This window comes from Theropithecus gelada, chromosome 20 (assembly GCF_003255815.1).
Source record: "Theropithecus gelada isolate Dixy chromosome 20, Tgel_1.0, whole genome shotgun sequence".
Lineage (NCBI taxonomy): Eukaryota > Metazoa > Chordata > Mammalia > Primates > Cercopithecidae > Theropithecus > Theropithecus gelada.
Window position 1 is genome coordinate 54,524,206 of NC_037688.1, and position 27,911 is coordinate 54,552,116.

Below are 27,911 nucleotides of genomic sequence, written 5' to 3' on the forward strand. Positions count from 1 at the left end.
TGAGCCCAGGGGCGCCGCTCTGTACGCGGTGCACCACTCCCAAAGCCGATTGCAAAGCAGTAAGTCACCCCGCTGAGGTGTCCCGATCTGTGCGCGTGGTGTCGGGGTGAAGCCGCTGAGAAGTGGCCCGCAGGATCCAGTTCAAGCCGGCCTTTGGCCAGCGCAACCGGGAAACCAGCTCTCCCTCCAAGAACCTCCTCCTCACGTGCGAACCAGGAACTACACTTCCCAGGATGCAGCCCGAGGCGTCCCAGCATCCCCAGGTCGATGACAGCCAGGGGCGTGGTCAGCCCGTGGTCCGTGGGAGCAAGACAGGCGGCTCCGCGGCCACCACCACCACGTTCTCCCCTTCGGGCCCAGTCCGGGACCCCTGCCGGCCCTTAAGTCTGAGCACAGCCTCGCTGTTGTGATGGGCAGAAGCGGGGTCTCATATTGGCACAGGCCCCCTCCCAGGCTCACACCAAACCAGCAAAGTGCTGCTCAGCTGTTGCAGCTAAAATTGGGGGACTACATTTGGGGTGCAAGGCCTGGCTACTCTGGCTGCAGGCCGAGGGTTGAACGTTTATTCATCACAATTAACAGCCTATACAAGCATCTCTAGAGTAGAGGCTGTGGGTCCAAACGGACCCCTGCACCTCCAACCCTCTGGCCTCTCCAGGCGCTGCCCTCACAGCCCATGGAGCATGCCTGGGCAGGCAGGCAGGACACAGGCTCAGTCACAGGGTGTCAGGGGAAGCTCTTCTAGCTGGAATGATTGGAAGTTGGCCCAGCAGCTGGGGCTGGTCTGTCCCTTCCCCTCCTGGGAAGTTCCACCTCCACTGTAGTTAAGGCCACCAGGATGAAAGCAGGGTTAGGTCCAGGGACCCAGTAGAGCCTTGGGATGCAAGAGGCAGGAGTAAATGGACTTGGGAGAGAAGTGGAGATTGGGAAGGGGCCCGATTAGAATAGAAACTGATGATGTTGGTTCAGCACCTGCAAGATGAGGAAGGTGACTGCAGCAACCTCAGAGCTTCCCAAAGGAAGCAAGTGATGTCCCTGTCTGCCAGGAGAGTACCTCCTTCAGCCCTTGGCACAAGAGCCAGACCAAGGTGTCCAGGGATCTCCACAGGACAGAAGCCCTGCTGAGGTGAGGGGGATGGTGGGTGAAGGAAATTCTTCTTGGGGCTTGTAGCCCAGTCTCAAACAAGGAATAAGGACATGGCCCACAGGTCCCCATTTGTGAGCCAGTAGGCAGGGAGCGAGCCTTCTCTAGGGTAGGAGATCACAGCCTGGGAAATTTTCCTTAGGGCTAGGATGCATCCATGGAGACAGACAGGTTAGGGCCAGTTTCCAGGAAGCTCAGTCGAGTGCTCTGGGCTCCTCAGGCCTCTCAGGCAGACCTTTTCTGTAGGGCAGTGCCCCCTAGGCTGCAGCTCTGACCTTTAGGAAAGATGGAACGAAGCTTGGCTGATCCCATGCCCACTAGCACGCACCAGGGTCCCCAAACCAACTAGGTGGGCAGGGGCTGGGCCCATAGGGTCCGGAATGGAGGGTGGGGTCACTAGACCTGGGGTAGGGAGGGGCTGGGGGCACAGCCCCCAGGGTCCATGGTGTTCCAGAGTCCCGAGTTTCAGGTTCAGCTGATGTAGATACGATGGAAGTCGTGGGCACCAAAGGCCGCGTTGCACTTGGGGCACTTCCTCTGGCGGGCCTCATAGCGGCCCCGCACGCACTCGAAGCAGAAAACGTGGAAGCACTTGGTAAGGACTGCATCCTTCTTGCGGGTATTACAGCAGGGGCAGGTCAACCGCGCCTGGGCCAGGCAAAGGCATCAGCTTGGGAACAACTCTGACAGTGACCAAACCCCAAGCTGACAGCAGGAGTCCAAGCCAAGCCCACCACACAGGAGACTGCACCTCATCCTCCCATAACCCTGGAGGTAGGGACGAGCACTCTATGAATGAGCAAACTGAGGCGCAGAGGCCAAGGTCTCAACACTAGAAATCAGCAGAGTCCGGATTAATCACTGGGCAGTGATGCCCATCATGTGTCCCCTCAAAAGGACAAGGACCCACAAGCCCAGCCTGGATTCTGCCTTGGGGCTTCATCTCCTGCCCCACTGGCCTTCTCTGGTAAAATCTCAATCTTGTCTACCTCTTCACCTGCACTTACAAAGTCACAGCTGGAATGGCAATGCAACTAGAAATCTGTTCTCTCTACCCTCAACTTGGCCCAGCCTCGGCACTGGCCAGAGACCCTGCTGTGAGTCCCTTCTTAGCCTGAGACCTCTCTTCTGCTACCAGGAGGGTCTCACCTCCAACTCCAGACATGGATTGACTCAACTCAGCATATCCCAAGAGTCCTCCTCCAGCCTGTTAAAATCCCAGCCCAGCCTGCGCCTCAGCAGCCTCCCAGCCATCACTCCTGTCTCCCAGGACCCTATGCTCCAGCACTGAACAGGCTCCCAAGCCTGCCTTTACCCCGTGGCTGCCTCCAGCTGCCTCTGCCCTTCAAGGTTCAACTGCTTCTAAGGGGTGACCAAGTCATATGTGGCTTCCACCTCTGCCTCTACTGACATTCCCCAAGCCCATTCTCCAGCCCAGCCCTTCTGCCTTGAGTACCTTCCCAGCCTCCCAAGGGGTCCCACAGGCTCCTTCTCAGCATCCTTTGACACCATCCCATAGACCCTGCTCCCCTGCAGGTCTCCTAACCCCCTAAATGGTACTGGCCATCCACCTAGTTTCTCAAACCAGGAACCCAGGAGTCCTCCAAGTGTTCCCTTCCCCTCACTCCATGCATTCAATCCATCCCCGAGTCCAAGCAATTCTGCCTCTGAAATGTCTCCTGAACCTATCTACTGTGGTTTCTGCCTCAGTGACTGCAACACCATTAACAATTTCCCTGCCTCCAGTCTACCTCTTCCAGCTCAAATCCAACAACGAATCCAACTACATCACTCTCCTGTTTAAAACCCTTTGAGGTCTCAACCTGGCGTACCACACCCTTCAGGAGGTGACACCACCCAACCTCTCCACATTGGCTCCTCCGATTACAACCTCCGGTGCCGTGCCCCCAGCAACCCCTCTGCTCAGGCCTCCACATCTGCTGTTCCCTTTGCCTACAGCCCCTCACCCTCATTCCTCACAGCCACTTCTGGCCTATTCTTCAGGTCTGCTGTGGTGACACTCACTCCAGAAAGCCTGCTGACCCCAGGGCCAGGGGAAGGGCCTCCCCTGAGTCCCCTCAGCCCCTCTGGCCTCTGCCATCACATTACACATCTGGGATGAGAGAATTACTTGGCTGCCTCCTCCTCTGTCAGTTTCAAGAGGTCAGAGACCAGGGTCAGTTCCTAGTTTCCCAACCCATACCCAGCCAAGCACTGTGCCTGGCTCACGGTGCATGTACAGCAAACACTCGGTCAGCATTTGACTCTGCAACCACTGTGCTGCCCCCTTTGTGCTGCCCTACATTACTTCCAGGGTTCCCAAACTCTCTACTACAGTCTCAGCAATCCTGTATCTACAATTCCCAGGTGGACAGGGCACAACTTGGCCCACAGCCCCACCTTATACTCCTTGATCTCCTCCTGGAGGATTTCGTCAGCATCTGCATAGACCTCCACCTTCCTCTGCTTTTCCAGCTTGCGCCGCAGCCGTGAGATGTCCTCCTGGGGTAGGAGAGGCCTGGCTAAGGGCAAGGGTCCTCACCCTTGAGCCATCTGCCCCCATGATAGGTCCGTGACCGTGGACCACCCTAGCCTGGCCCCTCACCCTGCACGCACCTGAGCCCTCTTGAGGTTGAAACTCTCTTTCTCACGAGCAGCCCGGCTCTCTGCCAGGCAGGGCTGGATCTCCCGCAGCCGAGTCTGCACGTGCTCCAGCTGCACCTTCAGGTCCTCGGCCAGCTGGGCAGCTTCTACAGCCTGAGTGGAGTGGAACAGGAAGGAGGCACTGGTATGAGCCTGGTGACAGGCATGTGGAGCCATGGCCCACCAATGCTTGTGTCCAGTGCCCCAGTGACACCTGCCCTGGAGCTACTCCTGCCTCCTGATCCCTGAGCCCTTCCCTCCTGTTCTCCCTCTCAAGTTCCTCCCCTGTGTGATGCTGTCTGGTTTTTTTTTTTTTTTTTTTTTTTTTTTGAGACGGAGTCTCGCTCTGCCGCCCAGGCTGGAGTGCAGTGGCCGGATCTCAGCTCACTGCAAGCTCCGCCTCCCGGGTTCACGCCATTCTCCTGCCTCAGCCTCCGAGTAGCTGGGACTACAGGCGCCCGCCACTGCGCCCGGCTAGTTTTTTTTTTTTGTATTTTTTAGTAGAGACGGGGTTTCACCGTGTTAGCCAGGATGGTCTCGATCTCCTGACCTTGTGATCCGCCCGTCTCGGCCTCCCAAAGTGCTGGGATTACAGGCTTGAGCCACCGCGCCCGGCCGCTGTCTGGTTTTTGAGGCTTCACAAGGCTCTCCTCTTTGCTCCCCTCAACTTCCCCAACACACACACAGCTCCCCGGGCCTCAGCTCAAGACTCACCTCCTAAGAGGCTCCCCTTTTTTCTTTGACAGCACCTCAGATTCCTGCATAAGGCATACTGTGACCTGCACTATTTTATTTGGGGGATTACTGGCCTGCTCTGCCTGCCAAGACCTGAAGTTACAGCTTTGACTGGAAGGCAGGGACCTTCTAGTTCCCACCGTCTCCACAGCAATCAGCACAAGGCCTAGTACATAGCAGGGGTGTAAAATATACTGCTTAAATGGGCTGGACGCAGAGGCTCACGCTTGTAATCCCAACACTTTGGGAGGCCGAGGCGGGCAAATCATGGGGTCAGGAGTTTGAGACCAGCCTGTCCAACACAGTGAAACCCTATCTCTACTAAAAATACAAAAATTAGCTGGGTGTGGTAGTAGGTGCCTGTAGTCCCAGCTACTCGGGACACTAAGCCAGAAGAATTGCTTGAACCTGGGAGGCAGAGGCTGCAGTGAGCTGAGACCAAGCCACTGTACTCCAGCCTGGGCAATAGAGCTAGACTCCGTCTAAAAAAACAAACCAAAAAAAAAAAAACAAACCCATAAACACACTGTTTAAATGAATGAACTAACTGGAGAAGAAAACAGCTTCAGAGGAAATGGAAATCAATGTTAATCTTAAGCTTTTAGCCAAAGCTAGACATTTCTTATATTTAATATAACTATGTGACAGGCCGGGCGCGGTGGCTCAAGCCTGTAATCCCAGCACTTTGGGAGGCCGAGACGGGTGGATCACGAGGTCAGGAGATCGAGACCATCCTGGCTAACATGGTGAAACCCCGTCTCTACTAAAAAAATACAAAAAACTAGCCGGGCGAGGTGGCGGGCGCCTGTAGTCCCAGCTACTCGGGAGGCTGAGGCAGGAGAATGGCGTGAACCCGGGAGGCGGAGCTTGCAGTGAGCTGAGATCTGGCCACTGCACTCCAGCCTGGGCGACAGAGCGAGACTCTGTCTCAAAAACAAACAAACAAACAAACAAAAAAAAACACTATGTGACAGGGCACATCATCCCCAGTTTACAGTTCACCAGTGAGTGGTTAGAAGGTAGAGCCTGGAGTCAAGGAGGCTTGGACCCACATACCAGGGCCACTCCCTCTTGAGCATATCAGTCCACCTCCCTGAGCCTCAGTTTCCTTATTTATAAAATGAGGTTAAAAACAAAATTCGGCCAGGCGTGGGGGCTCACGCTGTAACCCCAGCACTTTGGGAGGCCAAGGTGGGCAGATCACAAGGTCAGGAGTTTGAGACCAGCCTGGCCAACATGGTGAAACCCCATCTCTACTGAAAAAAAATACAAAAATTAGCCGGGCACGGTGGTGCGCACCTGTAATCCCAGCTACTTGGAAGGCTGAGGTGGGAGAATTGCTTGAACCTGGGAGGTGGAGGTTGCAGAGCCAAGATCGCAACACTGCACTCCAGCCTGGGCGACAGAACAAGACTCCATCTCAAAAAAAAAAAGAAAAAAAAGTCCACCTTTTATTTTTTTCCTAGGGACAGAGTCTCATCCTTGTCACCCAGACTGCAGTGCAGTGGTGTGATCATAGCTCACTGCAGCCTCAACCTCCAAGTGATCCTCTCACCTGTCGGCCTGTCACTTGAGAAGCTGGGACTACAGGCACATACTACCACAATCAGCTAATTTAAAAATTTTTTTGTTGAGATGGGAGTCTCACTATGTTGCCCAGGCTGGTCTCCAACTCCTGGCCTCAAGCAAACCTCCCGCCTCTGTTTCCCAAAGTGTTGGGATTACAGGCGTGAGCCCCCAAACCCGTAAACACCATCTTGATAGGATTAATGAGACTGAAATGTGACCAAGCATGTCAAGCACTCAGCATGTGGCCTGGCGCATGTAAATGTTCAGGATGTGTGAGCTGTTCTGTGACAGCCTGGCTTCATCTTAGGCTATCGCGTCGGGTGCTCTGAGCAGAACCGGAAGGTGAGGAAGTGAGCCAGCAGCCCAAGTTGTGTGTCCCCCTGGCCCAGCCTCACCTTCCGCTTGTTGAGCTCCAGGGCTTGGCTGCGCAGCGTCAGCTCCTTCTCCACACCCCCAAGGCTGCCCTGCAAGGCCCGCTCCTTCTCCTCCAGCTTCTGCACAGTCAGCAGCTGGGCATCCACCTAAGGACCAGAGGAAGACTCAGGGGCATGACCCCCGCCTCTCCAGCTCCACCCTATAAGCTGGGGGCGGCCATACCTGGGACTTGAGGCCAAGGACCTGCTCGCCCAACTCATCCTTCTCCTCCCGCAGCAGCTTGTGAATCTGATTGGCCTTGATCCGCTCTGACATCAGCTTAAAGTTGGCATCGTCCTTTTCCCGCAACTGCTGTAGCAGCCGCCCATTCTGTTCCTGCATGTCCTCAAAAGCCTGACCTGTCACATCCATCTCTGAGAGCAGAGCCTCCTCCTCCTGCAGCAAGTGGGAGGAGACAAGATGGAACGTGGGAAGTGGACAGGATGGCTGTGGGGGAACCATGGGAAAACACAGCAAAGCAAAGAACCACAGAGGGGACCCAGATCATCAAGGTGCTGCAGGCACTACAGGCAGCCAACAGGGTTTGAAGGGATCTCTCTGCATTCAGAGGCGAGGGCAACACAGGGGCCGCACCTGCTTGGTGGCACCCAGCTTGCGCTGCAGGTGTTCTATCTGCTCCTCTGCCTGCCGAATGCGCCGCAGGGCATCCTCATCCGCGATCTTCTTGCTCTCCCTTCGATCCCTCTCCTCCAATTCCCGGATGCGGCTCCGCAGCTCATCAACCTACAGCACAGGGAAAAAGGAACTCTCTTGACACTGCTTCCTGCTGACCTAGGACTCTGTTCTGCCTTTCTGCATGTCCCACAAGCCCCAGCTGCCCTCACCTCGGCCTTGGCCTTGCGTTCTGCTGCCATGAGCTGCACCTTATCCCGCTGTTCCTTGGGTGCTGACTTGTACATATCCAGCAGCAGTTTCATCTCCTTCTGGCTCTCCTGGGCCTTCCTGGCAAGGAGGTACAGGAGGAAGTCTTGGTGAGTGGGACTGGAGGCCACCTGGCAGGGTCAGGAAGGAGACAGGAACACAGCCTCACTTGAGCTCTGCTCGGAGACCCTTGAGGAGTTCTGATTCCTTCCTCTTGGCTTCTTCCACCTTGGCCTTCTCCCGATCGGCCCTCGAGAGAGCGGAGGCTACAGGTGGAGGACCCAAGCCAGGACCTTCTCGTTCCCGAAGCTCCCGCTTGGGCCTGGCCTCGGGTTCTCGGCCCCGGGAGGAAGGGCCCTGGGCCCCAACGGTTAAGCCCTGGACATCCTCTTCAGAGGGGACCAGCTCCTCCTTCTTCACTGAAGTGGTAGTGGTGGTGGTGCCAGGCACTGGAGCCATTTCCTTTCTGTTGTCGGGGGTACTGACAGAGCCTGGCCCACCCTCCTCTTTCCCTGGGGCTGGGGCACTGAGGCCAGAGTCCTCTGGGTGGCCTAGGTTGGGGGTGGAGTGGGTAGAGCCACTGGCCTGGGCCCGGAGCTGCAAAGGCAGAGAGGAAGAGGGATGAAGTCAGATGTTGTTCACTGGAGTCTAGCCAAAGCTTTTCCCAGGCAGGCCCCTTCTTACCTTGCCAATCTCAGCTTGTACTTCTCGAAGCTTCCGCTTGTATCGCTGGGCGTCCCCTTTTAGCTGGTGGTTGTGGTTTTGAAGACTACTAATCAGGTGGCGCATCTCACGGTTGATGGGCCCTGGAGGAGCACCAGGAATTAAGGGTGTCAGAACCAGTTCCTGGGTTAGGGCTCCAACCCCTCAGTGGGCGAAGAGGCTATGCCATCACTCCCACTGTGCAGGAGGGGAACACTGCAGCCTCAACTGAGCATGAACTCACCAAAGTAAATAATGCTGACTTCAAGGAAACTCACCCAAAAGTAACTTGACACTGCCTATTCATATGACTTTTGTTAATGTAGAACATGTTTTTTGTTTTTCTAAAATAGAAACAGTGTCTCACTTTGTTGCCCAGGGTGGTCTCAAATTCCTGGCCTCAAGTGATCCTCCCACCTTGGCCTCCCAAAGTGCTGGGATTACAGACATGAATCACCATGCCTGGCCTATGTTTTTTCTAATACATCCAATTCCCTTTAATAGAGAAGGTAACTGTAACATTCACAAAAGTTAGTCAACTTTTTCTAGATTCTTAAACATCACCTTCCCAGTTGCATTTCCCTAGCCACCTATCCAAAATTGCAACACCGTTTCTCCTGATACTTCCTATCATCCTTTTCTGCTTTACTTTCCTTACTGTATTTGTCAGGAACTAACACATTTTCTACTTTTCTTCTACTAGTTCGTCTTTCTCTAGTCTGTCTTCTATCAGAATGTTGCTCTACATGGTAGGAATTCTGTTTTGTTCACTGGCATAACCCCAAACCCTAGAACAGAGCCTGGCTCATAGGTGGCATCTGATAAATCTTTGTAACGCAGGTATCTGAGAGAGAGAGACATCATCAGACCAGAAGACTGTGGACAGGGCTGACAGCTCAAACTCTGCATGTGCCTGCTCCATCAGCCATCCCAGCTGGCGTGACCCTCACTGTGCCTGGGAGCCAAGCAGTGCAGGCCCTGTTTTGCATAGGAAGCCCAGGCTCTGTGAAAAAAAAAGGCCTTAGCCTCTTGCATCTGGATAAGCAGCAGCCCCACACCAGGGCCCAGCACTCCCAGATAAGGCCCCACCTCCGCCCTATCCTCACCACATACCCGCCTGCTCGTTGGCCGCCAGATTCTGCTCAAACTCGATGCGCAGCATCTCGTACTCCTTGCGTACCTGGGCCAGCGTGTCCTCCAGCTGAATGACCTCTGTGCGCAGCTTCTTCTGCAGCCCCAGCTCGTCGCTCTGTGGATTGACGTGTTAAGGACCCACACAGTCCCTCGGTCCCACCTCAGGATTCAGTATCTTAGGAAAAATCTATTCCCCAGGGACCCCTGGCTGGCACACAGGGCCTCTAAAGCCACCAACACCTCAACACTGAGGGTCTGGCCCTTAGCCCAGTCCCCACACCTGTTCCAGAGCCATACCTCCATGTGCTCTATATGTCGCAGGTGGGAGTTTTTGGTGGCCAGCAGCAGGCCCCGAGCCTCGTCCAGCTGGGTCTTCACTTGCAGAGACTCGTTGTAGAGCAGTGAGAACTGGGCCTGCAGCATGCGGTACTCCCCTGTCTCCCGCACTACCTCCTCGGGAAGGCTCCGCAAGGCCACCTGGGGCAGGGATGCCCAAATGGGATCAGCAAGAGGATTCAGGGCTCAGTCCCTCCCTTACAGGCACAGGCCTTCTCAGCCCCTACGGCAGCCCACCTTGAGGCGCTCATTGGTCCGCACAGCCCCCTGAAGTTCAGCCTGCAGTTTCTCCAGCTCTGCCATGCGGCTGTTGGCCAATTCCTGGTTTTCCTCCAACTCTGCATTCAGCATCTCAAACTAAGGAGTGGGAGGCGGGGCCATGGGAGGCAGGGCCAGGTGTGGCAGCAGGCTTCCCTTACATCCCCAGCAAACACTCCAGCCCAAGCACTCCGTGCAGGGCAATGACCGATTCTGATGCCCCAAACCAAGTACTTTCCTAAGGGCTCCCAGACAAATGGGAGAAAATTCAATACTGCATGGTTGGTGTTGAGAACTAAGGCTCTTAACTGATGGGGAATCACGGAAGCATTCCAGGAAGGCCTAAAGTGCCAGTAAAGGGAAAAAGGGCACAGTGACCACCAGATGCCAACTGACTCCAACTCACTCCTCTCTCTCTCTTCTGTGCTTTATCTTTGTGGTACTCATAACACAATGATAGGCTATTTTACCGATTTCTTGTTTGTTACAACAAGTAGAACCTAAAGATATATTCTTTTATTTATCTCTTGTCTGGTCCATGAAAGTTTTAACCTCTATTTTGTTCTCCCCAATATGCCTAGTGCCTAGCACTAAGTGTTCAAAAATGTACTCAAAAAGTATATGAATGCATGAAAGAAAGAGCAGCAGGAGTGACCAAGAAGGGCCTTGGAGATGGACGTTTGTCCTTCGTCTCGAGGGGAATTTCAAGAGCGCAACACAGAAGAGGTCATGAGAAGGGGTGGGAGGAAGACGCCGCTCACCTTCTGCATGCTGAGTGTGATCTGGCCCCCCTGGAAGCCTGAGGAGCTCCCAGACACATAGTAGCCAGAGTTCAGCTGTGGAGAGAAAACAGACAGGCAAGGGAAGTGGAAGGGAGGAGCTAGGGTCCAAGGGCCCAGCCTTGCCTCATTTGCCCCAGTACCCCTGCCCCACCTGCTCTAAGGCCTCTGCCAGGTGCTTATTGAGCTTTTGCTCTCGTTTCCGCAGCTTCTCAATGTCCCACTGCAAGTCCTCCACTGTTGTCTCCATCTCCAACACCTTGGTCTCTGCCGACGTCACTTTATCCTGGAGCTCGGAGTACTGGGAACAATGAGGGAGCAGATGCTTGGATGGGGGACTTGGTCCCTGAGGGCCCATCTAACCCAAATCCTGCCTGATTCTAATCCCACTCCCACTCCCAAAGCCCCTGGCTCCTCACCTCCAATGAGATGCGGTGGTGTTTCTCCTGCAGCTGGGTGGCCAAGTCCTGCAGTCGCCGGTTCTCACGGCCCAGCTCTCGGGTGCGTGCCCGAGCCACCTCACTGAGGGGCTCACTGTCCCCTGGGAAAGCAGGGCCCAGGTTAAGAGTCCAGCTCAGGGCAATGGGGCAAAGAACTAACTCATTCTGGAGTCTGCTATGTGCCCAGTGTGATCCCCCAGCTGTCTTGCCAATTTCTCATGACAAAGCTAGGAGTCTTTATCTCCACTGCACAGAGGAGGAAACCAGCTCAGAGAGGGGAGCCACTTTCCCAGCATGTCCAGGTGAGGGTGGCAGAACTGAGGTGGGAGAAGCCTGTCAATCTACAAGGCCTGAGCCCTTGAAGCTATGCCTTGTGGATCTGCAACCCACACAAAGTGCTCCAGAGGGGCCTCTGGACAGGAGGCTCTACCAGCATCAACAGCTCCTCCAACCCATCTCTCTAGCATTCAGTCCAGGAATCAAAGTTGGAACCCCCATCTACAGCCTAACCTACCCCTCCCAAGAACGTGGCTGATATATTCCTTGGGGAATTCTGGCCGCCCTTGGACTTGGGCATTAGGGGAATTGGGAAGGGGTGCCATCAAGATGCAGGTAGGGATGGACACCTCTTGGGTATGGGCACAAAGAACCCACCTCGGCTATACACTCGCTGACAGAGTTCCTCCACCCGGCGCTGTAGGCGGTCTGAGGCCTCTACCACATGAGACACAGCTGCCTTAGAGAACTCCATTCGGCCTTGCAGCTCCAGCTCCACCTCCTCACTGCTGCTGGCACCCAGTGCCACCACAAAAGCCAAGGCCGGCTCACTGAGAGGGGGCCGCAGCTGCAATGGCAAGGGCTCTGGAAGGAATGGACAGACCCTCATGAGGATAATAGCAGCAGTTACCACCACTCTGTACTAAGTTCCAGACTGAGCCCTTCAATATTCATGGCTCACTTAATCAACACAACCTACAGTGCACTATTATCTCCATCCTGAAAGTAAGACAAATGAGGTTCAGGGAAGTAAAGTAATTTCCTCAAAGCTACAGAGTTGCGTATCACATCCTCAGGGATGCCTCCTGTACTTTCCCAATAAAAATTAGAATCTCACATACACACACGTGTGCACACACAATTATTCCCTTTCAGGAGCCCCAGTACTTTCTGCTTACTATGTTTGTAATTTCCTTCCTCATAGCAAACGCAATGAGCAAGTACCCATTTCTAGAAAGCGTCAAATACATAGTTAACACTCAACCGTAATACTGTTTTCAAACAAATGGGTGTCAAAACATGAATTGCTCTATAAACCAAGTTAGTCAGAGTCCAAAGCCTGTATTTTTGTGCACTGCACTTTAACACCCAAACATGAAATCCATTTCGTGGGGAGTAGTAAGGCAGGCAATTCAGAGGCCCAACACCAAAGTCCCCTCCTCCCCAGGACTTTTCCCAGTACTGAAGCTCCCTAGATCCCAGAACTCTGGTCTCACCCCTCAGCTCTGATGTCCCCGGCTCTGGGAGAGGAGTCCCATCACATGTGGGCCCCTCCTGGGTCCCAGGTGCTTCAGGCGCTGAAGACAGCTCGCCCTGGCCCTCATGGCATCGGAGAAGGGCTTCCACAGTTTCATCCAGCTGGAAGGAGAAAGCATCAAAAATGTTATGAATCCCTTAGTGCTTTCCAACATTATACTCCTTTTCCAGCAAGGGAATCTGGGGATTGGCAGCTGAATCAAGGCCTGGTCTTGGAAAGCAGAAGGCATCCACCTGGGCCCAGTAGCGATTGACGATGAGGAGTGTGGCATCATCTGTGGCCTGCCGCTTCTCCAACTTCTCAATTCGTTCTCGGAGTTCATCTTCACAAGCCTGCCGTTGTTCCAGCCGCTCTGCCAGTTTTTTGTTCTTGAACTGTAGTACCTTCAGGTCCATCTCCTCCTACCAAAGGAAACAAAGGGGCCGACGAGAATATCAAGCAGAGCCCAGAAACCAATCACACAGAAAGAGAGGAGCAGAGCATCTGGAATGCATGGGAGATGGGGGTATTCCCACACTAACCGCTAACAGAATCTAAGGAGGCTCAGACAACCCACAGCGAGTGTCTTGGTTGTGAGGAAGCTCACGTTGTTTCTGCCTGTCCCCTTCTAACTCCTTAGTCTTTGACAAGTCACACGCCCCCTGGGAACCTGTTTTCCTATCTGTAAAGGGAAGACAGGCGTCGTGTTCTCGGCTTCTTTCAACAGAGTATCCTGTAACGCGGACCTTGCTAAACTTGGGGAAGTGGGTGTAAGATTCTGGACAATTTGGCCAGAGAACAGAGGGAGGGCTCTGGGAAATTCTGAGGGTTAAGGCAAGAGCCCAAGAACCGTGGAAGAGATGCCTCCAAGACGAATGGGCTCGATAAGAGTGGTGGTGGTCTTCTCCTCACGACTCAGCTTCTTCTCCGGGGGCCCTGAGCCCCCGTCGCCGGCGGCGCGTTTGTTGCCTAGCCCAGACATGGCCGCGGCGGCTGGAGCGGCGCAGGGTCCCCTGAGGGGCGTCAGACGGGAGGAGGCGGTACTTCCGTCACCTGCATAAGACAGAGAGCAGAGATGTGGGAACGGCTGGTGTTCCACAGCCCCAAACACCCTCCACCCCGCACACACCTGCTGGATCCCGTCCCCGCCGGCGCCAGAGCCCTCACCAGCAACGGGGTCAGCCTAGCGCCGCCATCTTGGATTTCACCGGACGTCACTGGACGTCACTGGCCCCCCAACGGTGCGCAGGGCGCAGGCGCCGGAGGCAGCCCCGGATGTGAGGAAACTTCTTTATCTTCTGCTTCTATTGGTTACGCTTGGTCCCGCCTCTCGGGTCCTCTGGCTTCTTCCCAAACACCTTCTCTTTCTCTCGGTGATTGGCCAAGAGGCAGTTCCCATAGTAACTGACACCAAGCTCCCACTTCCCGGCCTTGAGGACAGCGCCGGCCCTCGTATTAACAACTTGGAAGAGAGGGTGCTCAGGTGGGCACTCGCAACTTCTTACGTATCTGCGCGTTCTCTTCGCACCCACTGGCGTGAGCTTGCGGTTCCCGCCTTCCTTCCTTCATAAGCCCCCTTGGCAACCGTCGCCGTTGAGACGGAGGGAGACGCCCCCCACGGATTCGCTCCGCCGCGCCTCTCGGCGCGCAGATTGGCCGGAGCAAGGCGAGCGGGCCCGGCCTTGGTAGCCGCAGACCGAGCGCTGGCTGTCCTGGAACCGAGGCGGCGGGAGCCCGGGGCGCGCCGCGGCACGGAAGAGCGGCGAGATGCTCAACCGCAAGACCAGCCACTTTTTGGGAATGAAGGTGCAGTCGGAGCTTGAACATCTCTCCGAGCTGCGGCGGGAAGCGGGGAAGGATCGCATCTCAGTGCGTGGGTCGGCCGCGCGGACGCGAGCGAGTGTGCGGACCCAGTCGACGGCGGCGGCGGCGGCGAAAGCGGATGAAGACCCCGGAGCCAACTTGTTCCCGGTGAGGGCGGGACAGTCTGGTCCGCTCGTGAATGTTTATAAACGGGCTCCCCCGCAGGCACCAATCGTCATTATGCTTACTAACGTTCGGGACGTCTCCCGCGCTGCTTGGGCGAGGAGAGGCAGGGGTGTGTGACCCTGGTGGTTATTGTGCTCGCATAGAGCACCTAGGGCCTCCTGAAGCCCGCCCTCGCCCGCGCCTCTCCTTCTTAGTCGTTGAGATGAGATGGCAAGTTACAGCGAGTTCTGGGGCCCGCTGCAGATTCGCGACGGCCAGGACACCACAGCTGCCTTCCCCAATTCGCTTTCTTTCCGCAGCCGCCGCTGCCCCGACCCCGGATCTGCATGTGGTGAGTGTGAAGAGACTTGGGGAAGAGTTACACTGAATATTTGCGTTCTTCCTTTATTGCCTCCCCAACAGTCCTGTCTGTGGCCAGGGCATCCCCATTTTTACAGATGAGGAGACTGAGGCCCAGAGATGCAATTACTCCAGGTGACTGGAAGCCAGCTTTCCAGCATCCCCAATCCAAAGAGGAGACAGTGTGAGAAAAAAAGAGCCAAAGACAGGATGTAAAGGGAGTCTCATGACTGCTATGGAGTATTGTACAGAGGGGGACACTGAGGGCCACAGGGGGGATTTGACCAAGGTCATACAAGGTAGTGGCAGAGCAGAAAAAAAGAATTCAAGTTTCCTAACCCTAGGCTTTAGAAATGGAGAGGCTCATAAGAGTTCATTTAGGCCCAGAGAGCTAACGATTTGCATAGTTAAACAGCAAGTTGGCAAAAGAGCCCAGCTTCACACCAGTGGCCCAACTCCCAGTCCCACGCACCAGCTGTCACAGCCCTGTCATGATAGGTAATGGCCACCAATACTCTTTTTCTTTTCCTATAACAGGAAGTACCTGGACATCCATTCCATGCACCAGCTGGAGAAGACTACCAGTGCTGAGGAGATGAGGCAGTAGGGACTGAGTGGGGGCGCGGGAAGAGCTCTTGGCAAAGGTCGAGGGGTCAGGTTGGGAAGACATGAGGAATGGCTGACTCCAAAGCATGTGGTGGGTTTAGGGTGATGAAAGGAGGCTCCAGTTGTCACTCACTACTCTCTCCCTCCCAAGGGTGTTGGCTGAGCTGCTGGAGCTAGGGTGTCCTGAGCAGAGCCTGCGGGACGCCATCACCCTGGACCTCTTCTGCCACGCGCTCATCTTCTGCCGCCAGCAGGGCTTCTCACTGGAGCAGACTTCAGCAGCTTGTGCCCTGCTCCAGGATCTTCACAAGGCTTGTATTGGTGAGAGGGGGCAGCTACCAGGTTTGAGCCCCAGGGAGAAGAGGAACTGGGGCTGGCACAAGTGACGATGGGAAGCAGAAGCAGGGGATTTCTGCCTGGAATATGTCATTATTAACAGCATTATCACACATAAGCCATCACCTTTCCAATCCACTGCTTCCTTATCTAGAAATTAAGGATAGAGGCCAGGCATGGTGGCTCACGCCTGTAATCCCAGCACTTTGGGAGGCTGAGGCAGGCAGATCACAAGGTCAGGAGTTCGAGACCATCCTGCCTAATACAGTGAAACCCTGTCTCTACTAAAAATACAAAAAAAAAAAAAAATTAGCCAGGTGTGGAGGCGGGCACCTGTAGTCCCACCTACTCAGGAGGCTGAGGCAGGAGAATGGCATGAACCCGGGAGGTGGAGCTTGTAGTGAGCCCAGATCGCGCCACTGCACTCTAGCCTGGGCGACAGAGCGTGACTCTATCTCAAAAAAAAAAAAAAAAAGAGAAATTAATGGTACAGCACATTTTACAGGACTGTTCTGAGAAATAATATATGCAAATATATGCATAGTGCACAATAAAACCTGCTTCAGAATATTTAATAGCTCATGCTTCAGAATGTTTAATAGCTGAAATGAGCTATTTCTTGGTTTATTGTGTCACTTCTCCTAGAATATAAGCTTCGTAAGAACAGGACCTTGTCTATCTTGAGTGCCTAAAACAGTGGGCATATAGTGGGTATTCAATATTTGTTACATGAGTTAAGGAAACAAGCCAGGGCTGAAACCCAGATCTGCCTCTGAAGCTCATGGTCATAAACAGCTATTGAGTGAAGTGAATGAATGGATACCAGAGAGGGCCTCACTGCCGCATCTTGCTTTCCCTACCAGCAACCCCCTTGGGCAACGTGGAGGAGTGCTACCACTACTTCACCAGCGTTCTTTTTTGCCATGGAGTCAGGGTCAGTTCCCCTGGAACATTCTGGAACCTTTACCCATCCCCAGACAAGGTCTAGCCCAGTTTCTCTCACATTCATCACCCTTATCTTCCTGTGAAGACCCCAGTGGGCTCCCCTTGCTCCTAGATTGCTAGGCTTTTGGAGGCAAAGCCAGGGCTCCAGGAGGTAGTCAGGGTTCTAATTCCCAGTCACCACCACAGCGGCCTCCTTTCAGCATCGACCTCTTCAAAGAGGAACAACTCCTGGCCCTGGAAGACTACGTGGTCAACACTTACTTCCGCCACTTCAAACTCTATAAATACGTCTTCACACCCCAGGTAGGGGGTGGTGGACCATGAGGAGCCATCCTCAACTCCACATCCCCTCAGCGCAGGTGCCCTCTTTTCAGCCTCCCTCTTCTTTGCTTCTCAGGTGCGGCTGGATCTGTCTTTGACTTACATGGGGCTACAGCCACCCAAACTGTGGCCAGAGAGTGAGACGGGTAAGGGAGAGTGCCAGGGCAGGGCTGGGCTGGGCCAGGCCTGGGGCCACAGTCTCTTCCTGCTTCTGGTTTGCAGAGAAAGAAGCAAGCAAGGAGGTGGAGGAGCAGGCAGTTACGCCGCAGGAAGAGGAACTAGAGACAGTAGCCCCGCCAGAGCCGGAGCCAAGTGAGGATCTGGAGGGGGCAGGCTGCCCTGTCCCTCTGAGCGGGTATAGAATGAAGGGTTTGGATCACATCAGGACTTCAGACTTTTTGTTTTTAGTTATAGAGTCCTTTCTCTAACTGATCCCTTATGCAGAAGTCCAAGATGACAGATAAAAGCATAGCTGTAGGCCCGGTGCGGCGGCTTATGCCTGTAATCCCAACACAATCTGAGGTGGGTGGATTGCCTGAGCTCAGGAGTTTGCGACCAGCCTGGGCAACACTGTGAAACCCCGTATCTACTAAAATACAAAAAATAGTCAGGCATGGTGGTGCGCTCCTGTAGTCCCAGCTACTTGGGAGGCTGAGGCAGGAGAATTGCATGAACCTAGGAGGCGGAGATTGCAGTGAGCCGAGATCTCACCGCTGCACTCCAGCCTGGGCCACAGAGCTAGACTCTGTCTCAAAAAAATGCACAGCTGAGGTGGCTCCAGAGAAATGATCATTAGAAAGCCAATGACAGTAACAGCCAGCACATACTTGGCAATAGGTGTGCAGTGCATGCCCTGCTCTAAGCATTTTATATAAATTAACTCATTTAATCCTCCCTCAATCCTATGTGCTAGGTACCACTATTCACATTTCACACAAGGAAACTGAGGCATGGATAGGTTAAATAACCTGCCTAAGGTCACACAGCTATTGAGTAGGGATCAGAATTTGAATCTGCAAAGTCCAGCATAGCCACCCTACCCAACTACCTTTCATACAAGGGCTGGCTGACATTTCCTAAAGGGAAACAACATTGCCACCTGTATATCCCCCAGGGGAAATTTGGGGGCTGTGTTTGCCCAGCTAGGGACCATCCCCATTGCCAGACAGCATCTCTCCTCACCCTGCCCCTTCAGGCCACGTCCACATCCTCCGAGCCTACATCAAGACCCAAATGAACAAGGAGCTGGAGGAGCTCCAGCGGCTGGTGGAAGAGCAGCTCAAGGCCAGCGAGGAAAGGCTCAGCAGCAAGTTGACTGCACTAGAGCGGCCCTTCCAGCTACCTCCGGGTAAAGGCAAGAGCAAGACCAAGTGACCCCCAGCATTTTCCCCAATAAAGGTCTGGGCCAGAATGGCCCCATCCCTGCACCCTGGTATCTTCTGGGCTTTCCTGCCCAAGCCAGACAGCAGACACAGGACACCCGCTCTCCCTGGTGTGTAGTGGGTTTTATTTCATATGCAGCGCAGGCAGCACTGACTGGGCCAGGCGTGGCGTTCAGAGTGGCTCCCTTCCACCCCAGCTCTGATCTCAGAGCCCTGGCTGGTGGGAAGACAGGTACCAGGCTGGTCTTTAAGAGGGTAGCAGGATCAGTGGTAGGCCTGAGGCTAGAGCCCAGAGGAGCTGGAATGATCAAAGCCCTTCTTCTGGAGAGTTCTGCTTCCTGGGAATCCCTGGGGTTGAGGTCCTAGCCCAGTACCAGCACGGCCTCATCCTCAGTTATAGCAGCAGAGTCTCCCTCCTCTTCAGGGCCCATGATGGGAAAAGGCCCAGGGGGCCGGTGCTGAAAGAGAGCTGCCCGGTTCTGCTGCTCCCCTTTCTTCACCCAGTGCCCATAGAGCCGGAAGGCACAGTTGTCGATGAGGCGCCGCACTGACCGCAGCGCGTAAGGGTCCCTCAACAGTGCGTTCTTAGTCAGTGGCCGTACACGATGGGTGCTTAGGGCCACTCGTCCAGCAGCCAGCACTGTCCACACTGCCACCTAGGAAGGGGGGCAGGGTGAGCTCTAGTGCAGGGGAAAGATCACGGGACAGAGGAATGGGCCCAGACCCTGACACTCTCAGGCTTACCCGGAACCGCTGGCGGGGGGTGAGGTTCCAGGATTGGCTGCCTTCACAACGCTCAAAGAAGGGGTGCTGTAGGGCCTGCTCAGCTGTCAGGCGTGCTTCAGGATCCACCTGCAGCAGCCTGGAAATCTAGGAGAGACCCAGAGCATGAGGGGCAGCTCTTGGGCCTCCCCTACTGTCCTCTCAGCCCCAGCTCACCAAGTCTTTGACAGTGCTGGAACGGTCGTCCCACTCAGGGGAACTGAACTGGTACTGGCCCTCCATGATCATGCGTAACATCAGGATCTGCCGCCGGTGCCAGAAGGGTGGCGAGCCAGCCAGGAGTGTGAACAAGATCACCCCACAGGCCCAGCTGGGAAAGAGACTGGAGTCAGGCGGGACTGGGTGACAGGCAGACCCGGCAAAGGACAGCAAGCACAGGAGGGAGAGGGAGACCAGGAACTCACAGGTCGACCTCCTTGCCGTAGCCTGGGTGGGTTTCATCCATGGAGCATTTAAGGATCTCTGGCGCTAGATACCCTGGGGTCCCACACAACTCTGGGGAGAGAGGACCAAGATTGAGGGGATGCCACCAGCCCCTCCAGGGCCCCTAGCACTGGATCTCTGCTGAAGCCTCCTCAACGCCACCAGGACTACCAGTGTTCCCATCCTCCTCCTGCCTGCCTTCTGCCAAGTCTCCGCTGAGGCACTATCCCTGCTCAACAGTTCAGATACCCATCATGGCTCCTGGTGGTCTTCCTAGGAAAACCTGGGTTTTGGATTGATTTCAAGGTCCTTGTTCCACCATATCATTTGCCTCCTCCAACCCTACCTACCCACTATCCAAGTCAACCTATCTACTCCTCACAACTTGTTACCTTAGTTTTATATATATCATAAAGCATATGGAAAGATTATGTATTTTTACATACATCACAATACATATGTAAAAAAAATTTTCTGCATTCCTATCTGCCCAAACCTTTCTCCTCCTATAACCTCCAACCATCACTCAACCCAAGGGGAACAAGCGGAGATATGGAATTTCTTTTGTTTCGTTTTTTTTTTGGAGATGGAGTCTTGCCCTGTCGCCTAGTCTGGTGTACAATGGCATGATCTCAGCTCAATGCAACCTCCGCCTCCCAAGTTCAAGCGATTCTCCTGTCTCAGTCTCCTGAGTAGCTGGGATTACAGGTGCGTGCCACCACACCTGGCTAATTTTTTGTCTTTTTAGTAGAGACGGGGTTTCACCATGTTGGCCAGACTGGTCTTGAACTCTTGACCTCGTGATCCACCCGCCTCGGGCTCTCAAAGTGTTGGGATTACAGGTGTGAGCCACTGCACCCTGTGAGCTATGGGATTTCTTAAAGCACATAGTGGTTAAGTCCCTTGTTTAAAACCCTTCCCTGATTCCACATCATGACACATGATCAAATCTACAGTTCTAAAGCCCAGAGCCCTCCAAAACTTTATGCAAGTCTGTATTTTTATGTTTATTTATTTTTAGAGACAGGGTCACTATGTCACACAGGCTGGAGTGTGGTGGCACTATCACAGCTCATTGCAGCCTTGGGCTCCTAGGCTCAAGTGATCCTCCTCCTTCAGTCTCCCAAGTAGCTGAGGTGACAGATGCGTGCCACCGTGCTTGGCTCAAGTTTGTATTTTTAGTTTTTTTCCACCACTCGGGCACCAATTCTTCCAGTAATTTCTGAACTGTGTTCCATGGCACACTTCCAGGAGATTTTAACAGCCCCAAATTGAAACTGACTTTCTTGGGAAATTCATTCCTATACCAAGTATTTATTGAATGCCAGTGGCATTGATTTGCCAAGTGGCAAATGAGATGTGTCCTTAGCGAGCTCACTGTCTACCTGAAGGCAAGCGGGAAGTAACAATAGAGTAAGAGGTGTTGTAAATGAAGAAGATAGGAGAACAAAAAGCAAAGGGACCTAAGCTGCCCTGGAGGTGTAAAGTGAAACTTGAATTACCCAAGCCAAGAAGAGGATGCAGTGGGCAGAGGCAAAGATGATTCCAGAAAGGGGAAAAGTACATGTGGAAGCCCAAAGGGTTTTAAAGCACAACATCCACCAGACATGTAAGCCCACAGGTTAAGAGTATGAAATTTGAAGTCAGACTGTCCAAGTTCAGTCCTGGCATTAGGACCCTGGAAAAGTCATCTCACCTCTTTGAGCCCTTCTGTAAAAACAGAGACACAAATACTATCTGTTACACAGGGCTGTGGAGAGGATTTAGGGGAATAAGCCATATAAAGATTGGTGCCGGCCAGGCACAGTGCTCATGCCTGTAATCCCAGCACTTTGGGAGGCCAGGGCGGGAGGATCACTTGAGGTCAGGAGTTCGAGACCAGCCTGGCCAACATTGTGAAACTCCATTTCTACTAAAAATACAAAAATGAGCCGGGCATGGTGGTGGGCACCTGTAATCCCAACTACTCGGGAGGCTGAGGCAGAATAGCTTGAACCCAGGAGGTGGAGATTGCGGTGAGCGAAGATCATGCCGCTGCACCCCAGCCTGGGTGACAGAGCAAGACTCTGTCTCAAAAAAGAAAAAAAAAAGACTGATACCTGCCTCATAGGTGAATGCCCAGTAAACGGTAGCTTTTCATAAGTCTAGTGCAAAGCCATTGAGGGAGAGAGTCAGTGGCAGACTAAAGGCTCTGAAGAATCCCACAGGTGAATTTTATTTGAAGTTTCCCATTTGCAGTAGAAATATTACTGTCCCGACAAATGTATTCACATCAGGTGAACCTGAGGCCTAGGGCCCAGGTGGGAAGTGCAGTCTGGACACATCACATCAGGCTCCCGTGGTCCTGCACTCCAGACCCCAAACATGTGGCTGAGCATGACTCTGCCCTGCTCCCTTTCTTACCTCTTCTGTGGGGCTCAGGCTGAATTGGGGTTCCTTCCTCCGGGCTCCCCTGGCATGGCCCTCTGCCCACCATGCACCACTGTCTGTCAGCCCACTTGTCTGTCTCCATTCTCCCCAGGTCAGAATGCCCACTCTGAGGTAAACACAGGTTTTGTGCCCACAGGGTAATTGGCAAGTACCCAATGACTTTTCCCTTTTTCTTGGCACCAGGGACTTGGTACTCAGACCCAGCCAACCAATCTCATCAGGCCTAGGTCTCCCCTCCCAAGCCTGTAAGGGCACTAGATCCCCTCACCTCGAAGCTTCTCGCCAGGTTCCAAGTGGCAGGAGAACCCGAAATCTGAAAGTCGGATCTGCATATTGTCATCTAGGAGAATATTCTCGGGCTTCAGATCTCGATGCACAATGTTGTTGGCATGGAGAAAGCTCACTGCTTCCAGCAGAGACCGCATGATGGACCTGAGGGAAGGGAAGGCGGGTGCAGTCTCCTCCTTGGCTCCTTCCTGCCCTGTCCCACCCCCTGCTCACCCCTGGGGCTGCAGGCTCAACCCTTACCTGGTTTCCTTTTCTGAGAGGGCTACCTTCTCTGTGAGATAGTCAAACAGCTCTCCCTTCCGCATCCTAAGGGAAGGAGGGGCATAGGAGGCAGCTGCACCCCACATTGGGGGTTGAGAAAACAGACCAGTGCTCATACAAAATATCATGGAAGAGGCCACTAAAGATAGATTCCTCTGCGGACAAACCAAAGGGTCTAGAGACACAGCACTCCAACAAGGCAGTTTGGCCTGGTGTGTTGGCAGCTGAAATACCTGCATTATGCCATGATGGCAATTATAGCAAAAATAAGAGACTTCTTGTGGCAATATAATTTATAGGAGTTTCTTGTTGTTTGAGAATAACTATGCCTGAAAAAGGCCTCTCAAAGTGAATCTATAAAGAAAATGGACCAAAATTTCAGTTTTTTTGTGGCACAAAGGTTGAATAGGACCTGATTTTGAAATTTTGTCTTTAAAAGCTGAGGTTATGATTATGTGTCAATTAAAAATAATACTTTCAAAATTGAGTTATACTTGCAACTCTGCATCAGTCCTCAAAGTAACTTATCAGGTACTGTTTTGGGGAGTGTAGTCACTCTGCACAGCTGGAGGATGGCATAATAGACATCCTTACGTCCCCTCTGACTTTTGCAGAGGGCTATTTCTGTAAAAATATGGAAGCCTTCATGAATTTTTTCCAAGGGCCTCTCTTAAATCTTTGGAATTCAAATCATTCTCTTTTGAAATACCTTTGCAATTGGTTTACATTATACCATGTAACATCTGACATTCAGAGTCTGACCAGAAAAAGAACAGATGGGCAGAGACAGACACCAGAGTAGTTAGTGTGTTAAACAGCACGAGAGGCTGATGAGCAAGGATCTATTTTCTTTTTCTTTTTTTTGAGACGGAGTCTCGCTCTGTCGCCCAGGCTGGAGTGCGGTGGCGCGATCTCTGCTCACTGCAAGCTCCGCGTCCCAGGTTCGCGCCATTCTCCTGCCTCAGCCTCCCGAGTAGCTAGGACTACAGGTGCCTGCTACCACTCCCAGCTAATGTTTTTTTGTATTTTTAGTAGAGATGGGCTTTCACTGTGTTAGCCAGGATGGTCTCGATCTCCTGACCTTGTGATCCGCCCGCCTCGGCCTCCCAAAGTGCTGGGATTACAGGTGTGAGCCACCGCGCCCAGCTGCAAGGATCTATTTTCTAAGTGGTCAGTCCACTGCTGAACACTTTTTTTTTTTTTTGGAGATAAGAGTCTCGCTCTGTCACCCAGGCTGGAGTGCAATGGCACGATCTCGGCTCACTGCAACCTCCACCTCCCGGGTTCAAGTGATTCTCCTGCTTCAGCCTCCCAGTTAGCTGGGATTACAGGCACCCACCACCACGCCTGGCTAATTTTTTGTATTTTAGTAGAGACGGGGTTTCATCATGTTGGCCAGGATGGTCTCGATCTCTTGACCTCATTATCTGCCCACCTCGGCCTCCCAAAGTGCTGGGATTACAGGCGTGAGCCACTGCACCTGGCCACAATCTGTTCAGGCCGGGCGCGGTGGCTCACACCTGAAATCCCAGCACTTTGGGAGGCCGAGGTGGGCGGATCATGAGGTCAGGAGATAGAGACCATTCTGGCTAACATGGTGAAACCCCGTCTCTACTAAAAAAATACAAAAATGAGCCAGGCGTGGTGGCAGGCGCCTATAGTCCCAGTTACTCGGGAGGCTGACACAGGAGAATCGCAATAGCATGATCTCGGCTCACTGCAGCCTCTGCTTCTCGGGTTCAAGCGATTCTCCTGCCTCAGCCTCCCGAGTAGATGGGCTTACAGGCGTGCACCACCACACCTGGCTAATTTTTGTATTTTTAGTAGAGACGGGGTTTCACCATGTTGGCCAGGCTGGTCTTGAACTCCTGACCTCAGGTGATCCACCCGCCTCAGCCTCCCAAAATGCTAGGATTACAGGCATGAGCCACCACGCCTGGCTGGTCACTATTACTTTTAAAGAATTTGCCTTAATGATGGCACCGAGGGAGAAGGCCAGAGCCATGGGCTAGCAGGCAGGCCCAGGTGATAGAGAGCCCCAGCTGGAGCAGGAAGGTGTGAGCAGGGTGGGTCCAGCCCACTGAGCAGCAAATGCTGGGCCATACATGGAGGTGGGGAGGAGGCTTCTCAGATGGTGGCAGGGAGATACTCACAGGTCAAACACCAGGAACATGAAGCTAGAAGACTCGTAGGAATCGATGAGGGTGACTAGGGAAAGAGGAAGAGAGGCAGAGAGACAGAGATGGAAAGGAGTGGATACACATTGATGGGGCTTGGTCACCCTGGGACAGCAGCGGGCTGTTACTGGGAAGAAAGGAGAACCAGAGGAGGCAGTGGGGGCCCAACGGATGGCCACTCTTTAGTGGAATGAAGCCAGGAGGAAGGGAGGAGAGGCATGGAGGCAATGTTGGGGGAAGTGGGCTGTGGGCAGGGTCAGCAAGAGGTGGGGGGTCGTCTGCTAACAGGAGCAAGGAAGACAGCCTCACTGATGTGGGGGTGGCCGGCGACCTGGCGAAGGATGTGTGTTTCTCGCCGTGTGGCTTCCCGCACCTCCTCCAGCTGCTCAGGACTCAGTCGCTCAGCTGTCACTTCCATAATCTTCACGGCAAACTCGTGGCCAGTAGCTCGATGAACACAACGGCGGACCACAGAGCTCACTCCTCTGCGAGAGCCAGAAAATAGCACAAGTCAGGGCATCTGTGCTCACATTTCTGCACAGGCTGGGGCTTCAGCATCCTCATGCCCGCTGTGCCAGACCATGAAGACCCATCTGGATCACAGGGCAACAAGCTTAGGAGCTCACCCTGGCTTCACAGCAGCCTCAGGAACCTGGGTACCCAGCAAGGCACAACACAAAGCTCACAGGGAAGGCAGGTAGGGCCTGGGTTCAAATCCAGGCTCTGCCACTTCCTCCATGGGAAAGCCTAGGCAAGTCCTTCCCACACTGAGCCTCAGCACCTGCTCCTTGAAGGAAGGGGGAAGAAAGATTTAAGTCTCCTTCCATATTCCACTTGCACTTCCCTGATTACCCCATCCAAATCCCAAAGTTCCCTCAAGTGTAGGAAACTCCAAATAAATATGAAGCCATTGACTAGAAGACCAAAGCTGAAAATCAGACCTTAGAGTAGACCCCAGATTTGCTACTAATTAACCTAAGTGGTCCCCTGACATAAGGTCCTTGGGCTTCAGCTCCTGCAACTGTGAAATGTGGCCAACAGCATCCTGAAGGGATGTTGAAGGGCATTCATGAGGCACACACAAAGTCCTAGATAAGGATTTCCTTGCTCAAGCTGTCACCAACGCCATATGACCCTACACATTCCTGAGACTAAGGAGCAAATCCCTCCAGGATCAGGCCTCAAATTCCATTTCTTATGCTGGTTCCCTCGCTGCCCTTCACAGAGCCTTACTACTATGCTCTGTGGGGCCTCCTGACCTCACATAACTCACTTGGGAATTCGGTCACCCACATCTAGTTAAATCAAGGGATGTAAACTATTGATCCATAGGCCAAACACAGCCCTCCGATGTGGTACGTTTTGGCCAGTGCAATTTTTTTTTTTTTTTTTAAACAAATCTGAATTCACACATCATAGGTGGGACATGAATCCTCCACCTTACACAACACTTCCTACTCTGTTACTCTTGGCCACATCATGGTTTTAATTTCCCGCGCAACCACTAAGGGCATCTGAGTTTGCGGCCATGTTTTAATTATGACCCAGCTTTAACGAGCCTCTTTGAGAATCTGATGAAAGTTGTAGACATCTACCACACGCATACATTTTTATGATTGTAAAGACCCCCCTGAACTCCTACTCATACCTCAAGACCCAGCCCAAAGGTGACTCCTGGGAAACTGTGTTTTTCTGGAATCCCATAACACTTGATACAGACCTCTACCTATCTAGCCTGATGCCTTTTTAACGTTCACTTCAGGTGGAGTACCTCAAGGGCATAGGTATCTTTTCTACCCTCCCCGTGTTGAGCTTTGTGTCTGGCACAGTAGGTGCGTCAACTATCGGTGTGTGTTGAAGGCATAAATGAATGAATCCGTGAAACATATGGGGTTGACCCACGGTAACAGTCTAGTCACCAGGTGTTCTCCACTTACCACTGATTCTTCCCATTTAGAACTATTCAGTCATCCGGGCGCGGTGGCTCACACCTGTAATCCTAGCACTTTGGGAGGCTGAGGCTGGCAGATCACGAGTTCAGGAGTTCAAGACCAGCCTGGCCAATATGGTGAAACCTCCGCCTCTACTAAAAATACAAATTAGCCGGTGTGGTGCCGCACGCCTGTAATAGCAGCTACTAGGGAGGCTGAGGCAGGAGAATCACTTGAAGCCGGGAGGCAGAGGTTGCAGTGAGCCGAGATCTCGCCACTGCACTCCGGCCTAGGCCACAGAGCGACACTCCGTTTCAAAAAAAAAAAAGAACTATCCAGCCNCCCCTACCTCTCCAGCCCTCAAACGGAAGCGGGACTGCTGGGGCCCGACCTCTCTGGACCTCCGTTTCCCTGGCCGCGGTCTCACCTGCCGATGACGTCCTTAGGGTCGTACTTCTGGTAAAACTCCTTGGCGGCGGCCCAGTCGGGCAGCTCATCCTCTGGCCCCACGTCCAGCGTCATCCTGAAGGAGGCGGGGGCCTGCGCGGAGGAGGAGGGCAGTGAGGGCAGGGAAGCCCACAGGCTCTGAGACGACCCGCATCGCGGCTCCCGGGGGCGCAGCCCTTGCGGCTGGGGCGCCAGGGTCCTGGGGAGTGGGGGGGGGGTAGGGGAAGGACCCGGACTGGGGAGACCCCGCAGAAGAGCCTGGGGGCGGGAGGATGGCAGGGCAGGAAAGGGAGTGGGGAGAGGTGCCCAGGAAGCTGGGGGAAGGGGCGTAAGGGCAGGCGGCTGTTGCCGCGCAGGCGCATTCGGGCGGGCGCAGGAAGGGGACGGGGGTCTAGCGCAGGCTCACCCGCTGGGGCAGGCAGAGGAGCCAGGGTCGACGCGACCTGCGCTGTCGCCGGGTTCGCCTGCAGTCACTCACCTTAACCTCGGGCAGCAGGCGAAGACCCAAGGCTCCGCCTCCATCCTGCCCGCCAATGGCCAGCGCCGCCCGAAGACTGAGGCTCAGAAGGTCTTCCGATTGGAAACCGGCCGCCCAATAGGGGCTGGTGCGGGCGTCGGAGCTCGGCGTGACCTAAGGACGCGACGCGACGCCGGGGCGCGGCTTCAGACACGGCCAATCACCGAGTGGTATCTACGGGCCAGCG

General features: G+C 53.8%; 3 protein-coding genes across 8 annotated transcripts; 1 reads left to right on the top strand and 2 right to left on the bottom strand.

Moving 5' to 3' along the window:
- Nucleotides 1-512: 512 nt before the first annotated feature.
- Nucleotides 513-14,626, bottom strand: RNF40 (ring finger protein 40). Of its 4 annotated transcripts, none has more exons than XM_025369622.1 (20): nucleotides 13,717-14,626; nucleotides 13,400-13,602; nucleotides 12,804-12,971; nucleotides 12,530-12,671; nucleotides 11,691-11,897; nucleotides 11,016-11,137; nucleotides 10,751-10,897; nucleotides 10,579-10,653; nucleotides 9,797-9,916; nucleotides 9,521-9,700; nucleotides 9,203-9,338; nucleotides 8,072-8,193; nucleotides 7,557-7,984; nucleotides 7,351-7,468; nucleotides 7,100-7,249; nucleotides 6,689-6,901; nucleotides 6,487-6,612; nucleotides 3,761-3,901; nucleotides 3,545-3,643; nucleotides 513-1,792 (listed from the first exon to the last, which is right to left on the bottom strand). In XM_025369622.1, the coding sequence occupies exons 2-20, from the start codon at nucleotides 13,529-13,531 to the stop codon at nucleotides 1,616-1,618; spliced, it is 3,003 nt and encodes a 1,000-aa protein (XP_025225407.1). In that variant the 5' UTR covers nucleotides 13,532-13,602; nucleotides 13,717-14,626; the 3' UTR covers nucleotides 513-1,615. The 4 variants fall into 4 exon arrangements, with proteins under 4 accessions (XP_025225407.1, XP_025225405.1, XP_025225406.1 ...); XM_025369620.1 differs by having other exon boundaries at nucleotides 3,545-3,646; XM_025369621.1 differs by having other exon boundaries at nucleotides 3,545-3,646; nucleotides 13,679-13,785.
- On the top strand, nucleotides 13,820-18,512 carry CCDC189 (coiled-coil domain containing 189). The gene is made up of 9 exons (XM_025369627.1): nucleotides 13,820-14,520; nucleotides 14,838-14,869; nucleotides 15,415-15,480; nucleotides 15,635-15,804; nucleotides 16,683-16,753; nucleotides 16,951-17,067; nucleotides 17,162-17,231; nucleotides 17,308-17,397; nucleotides 18,281-18,512. The coding sequence occupies exons 1-9, from the start codon at nucleotides 14,317-14,319 to the stop codon at nucleotides 18,457-18,459; spliced, it is 999 nt and encodes a 332-aa protein (XP_025225412.1). The 5' UTR covers nucleotides 13,820-14,316; the 3' UTR covers nucleotides 18,460-18,512.
- On the bottom strand, nucleotides 14,897-27,797 carry PHKG2 (phosphorylase kinase catalytic subunit gamma 2). Of its 3 annotated transcripts, none has more exons than XM_025369626.1 (10): nucleotides 27,188-27,559; nucleotides 25,139-25,314; nucleotides 24,806-24,860; nucleotides 22,632-22,697; nucleotides 22,372-22,535; nucleotides 19,655-19,745; nucleotides 19,407-19,560; nucleotides 19,212-19,337; nucleotides 18,968-19,123; nucleotides 14,897-15,969 (listed from the first exon to the last, which is right to left on the bottom strand). In XM_025369626.1, exons 1-10 carry the CDS (start codon nucleotides 27,280-27,282, stop codon nucleotides 15,928-15,930), a joined length of 1,125 nt encoding a protein of 374 aa, XP_025225411.1. In that variant the 5' UTR covers nucleotides 27,283-27,559; the 3' UTR covers nucleotides 14,897-15,927. The 3 variants fall into 3 exon arrangements, with proteins under 3 accessions (XP_025225411.1, XP_025225410.1, XP_025225409.1); XM_025369625.1 differs by lacking the exon at nucleotides 14,897-15,969 and adding an exon at nucleotides 27,686-27,797 and having other exon boundaries at nucleotides 18,572-19,123; nucleotides 27,188-27,300; XM_025369624.1 differs by lacking the exon at nucleotides 14,897-15,969 and adding an exon at nucleotides 27,614-27,696 and having other exon boundaries at nucleotides 18,572-19,123; nucleotides 27,188-27,300.
- Between the last annotated feature and the right edge of the window lie 114 nt (nucleotides 27,798-27,911).

Excerpts from the sequence above, each read along its gene's own strand:
- CCDC189 (XM_025369627.1), top strand. The coding sequence starts at position 14,317 with ATGCTCAACCGCAAGACCAGCCACTTTTTGGGAATGAAGGTGCAGTCG. Across the intron at positions 16,754-16,950 it reads TTTTTTGCCATGGAGTCAGG|CGGCCTCCTTTCAGCATCGA; the intron begins GTCAGTTCCCCT and ends TCACCACCACAG. Across the intron at positions 17,068-17,161 it reads AATACGTCTTCACACCCCAG|GTGCGGCTGGATCTGTCTTT; the intron begins GTAGGGGGTGGT and ends TTTGCTTCTCAG.
- RNF40 (XM_025369620.1), bottom strand. The coding sequence starts at position 13,531 with ATGTCTGGGCTAGGCAACAAACGCGCCGCCGGCGACGGGGGCTCAGGG. Across the intron at positions 11,138-11,690 it reads TCAGCGAGTGTATAGCCGAG|GGGACAGTGAGCCCCTCAGT; the intron begins GTGGGTTCTTTG and ends CTGCTTTCCCAG. Across the intron at positions 9,917-10,578 it reads TCACACTCAGCATGCAGAAG|TTTGAGATGCTGAATGCAGA; the intron begins GTGAGCGGCGTC and ends CCCACTCCTTAG.
- PHKG2 (XM_025369625.1), bottom strand. The coding sequence starts at position 27,282 with ATGACGCTGGACGTGGGGCCAGAGGATGAGCTGCCCGACTGGGCCGCC. Across the intron at positions 25,315-27,187 it reads CCTAAGGACGTCATCGGCAG|AGGAGTGAGCTCTGTGGTCC; the intron begins GTGAGACCGCGG and ends TGGCTCTCGCAG. Across the intron at positions 19,746-22,371 it reads ACCTGGCGAGAAGCTTCGAG|AGTTGTGTGGGACCCCAGGG; the intron begins GTGAGGGGATCT and ends CTCTCTCCCCAG.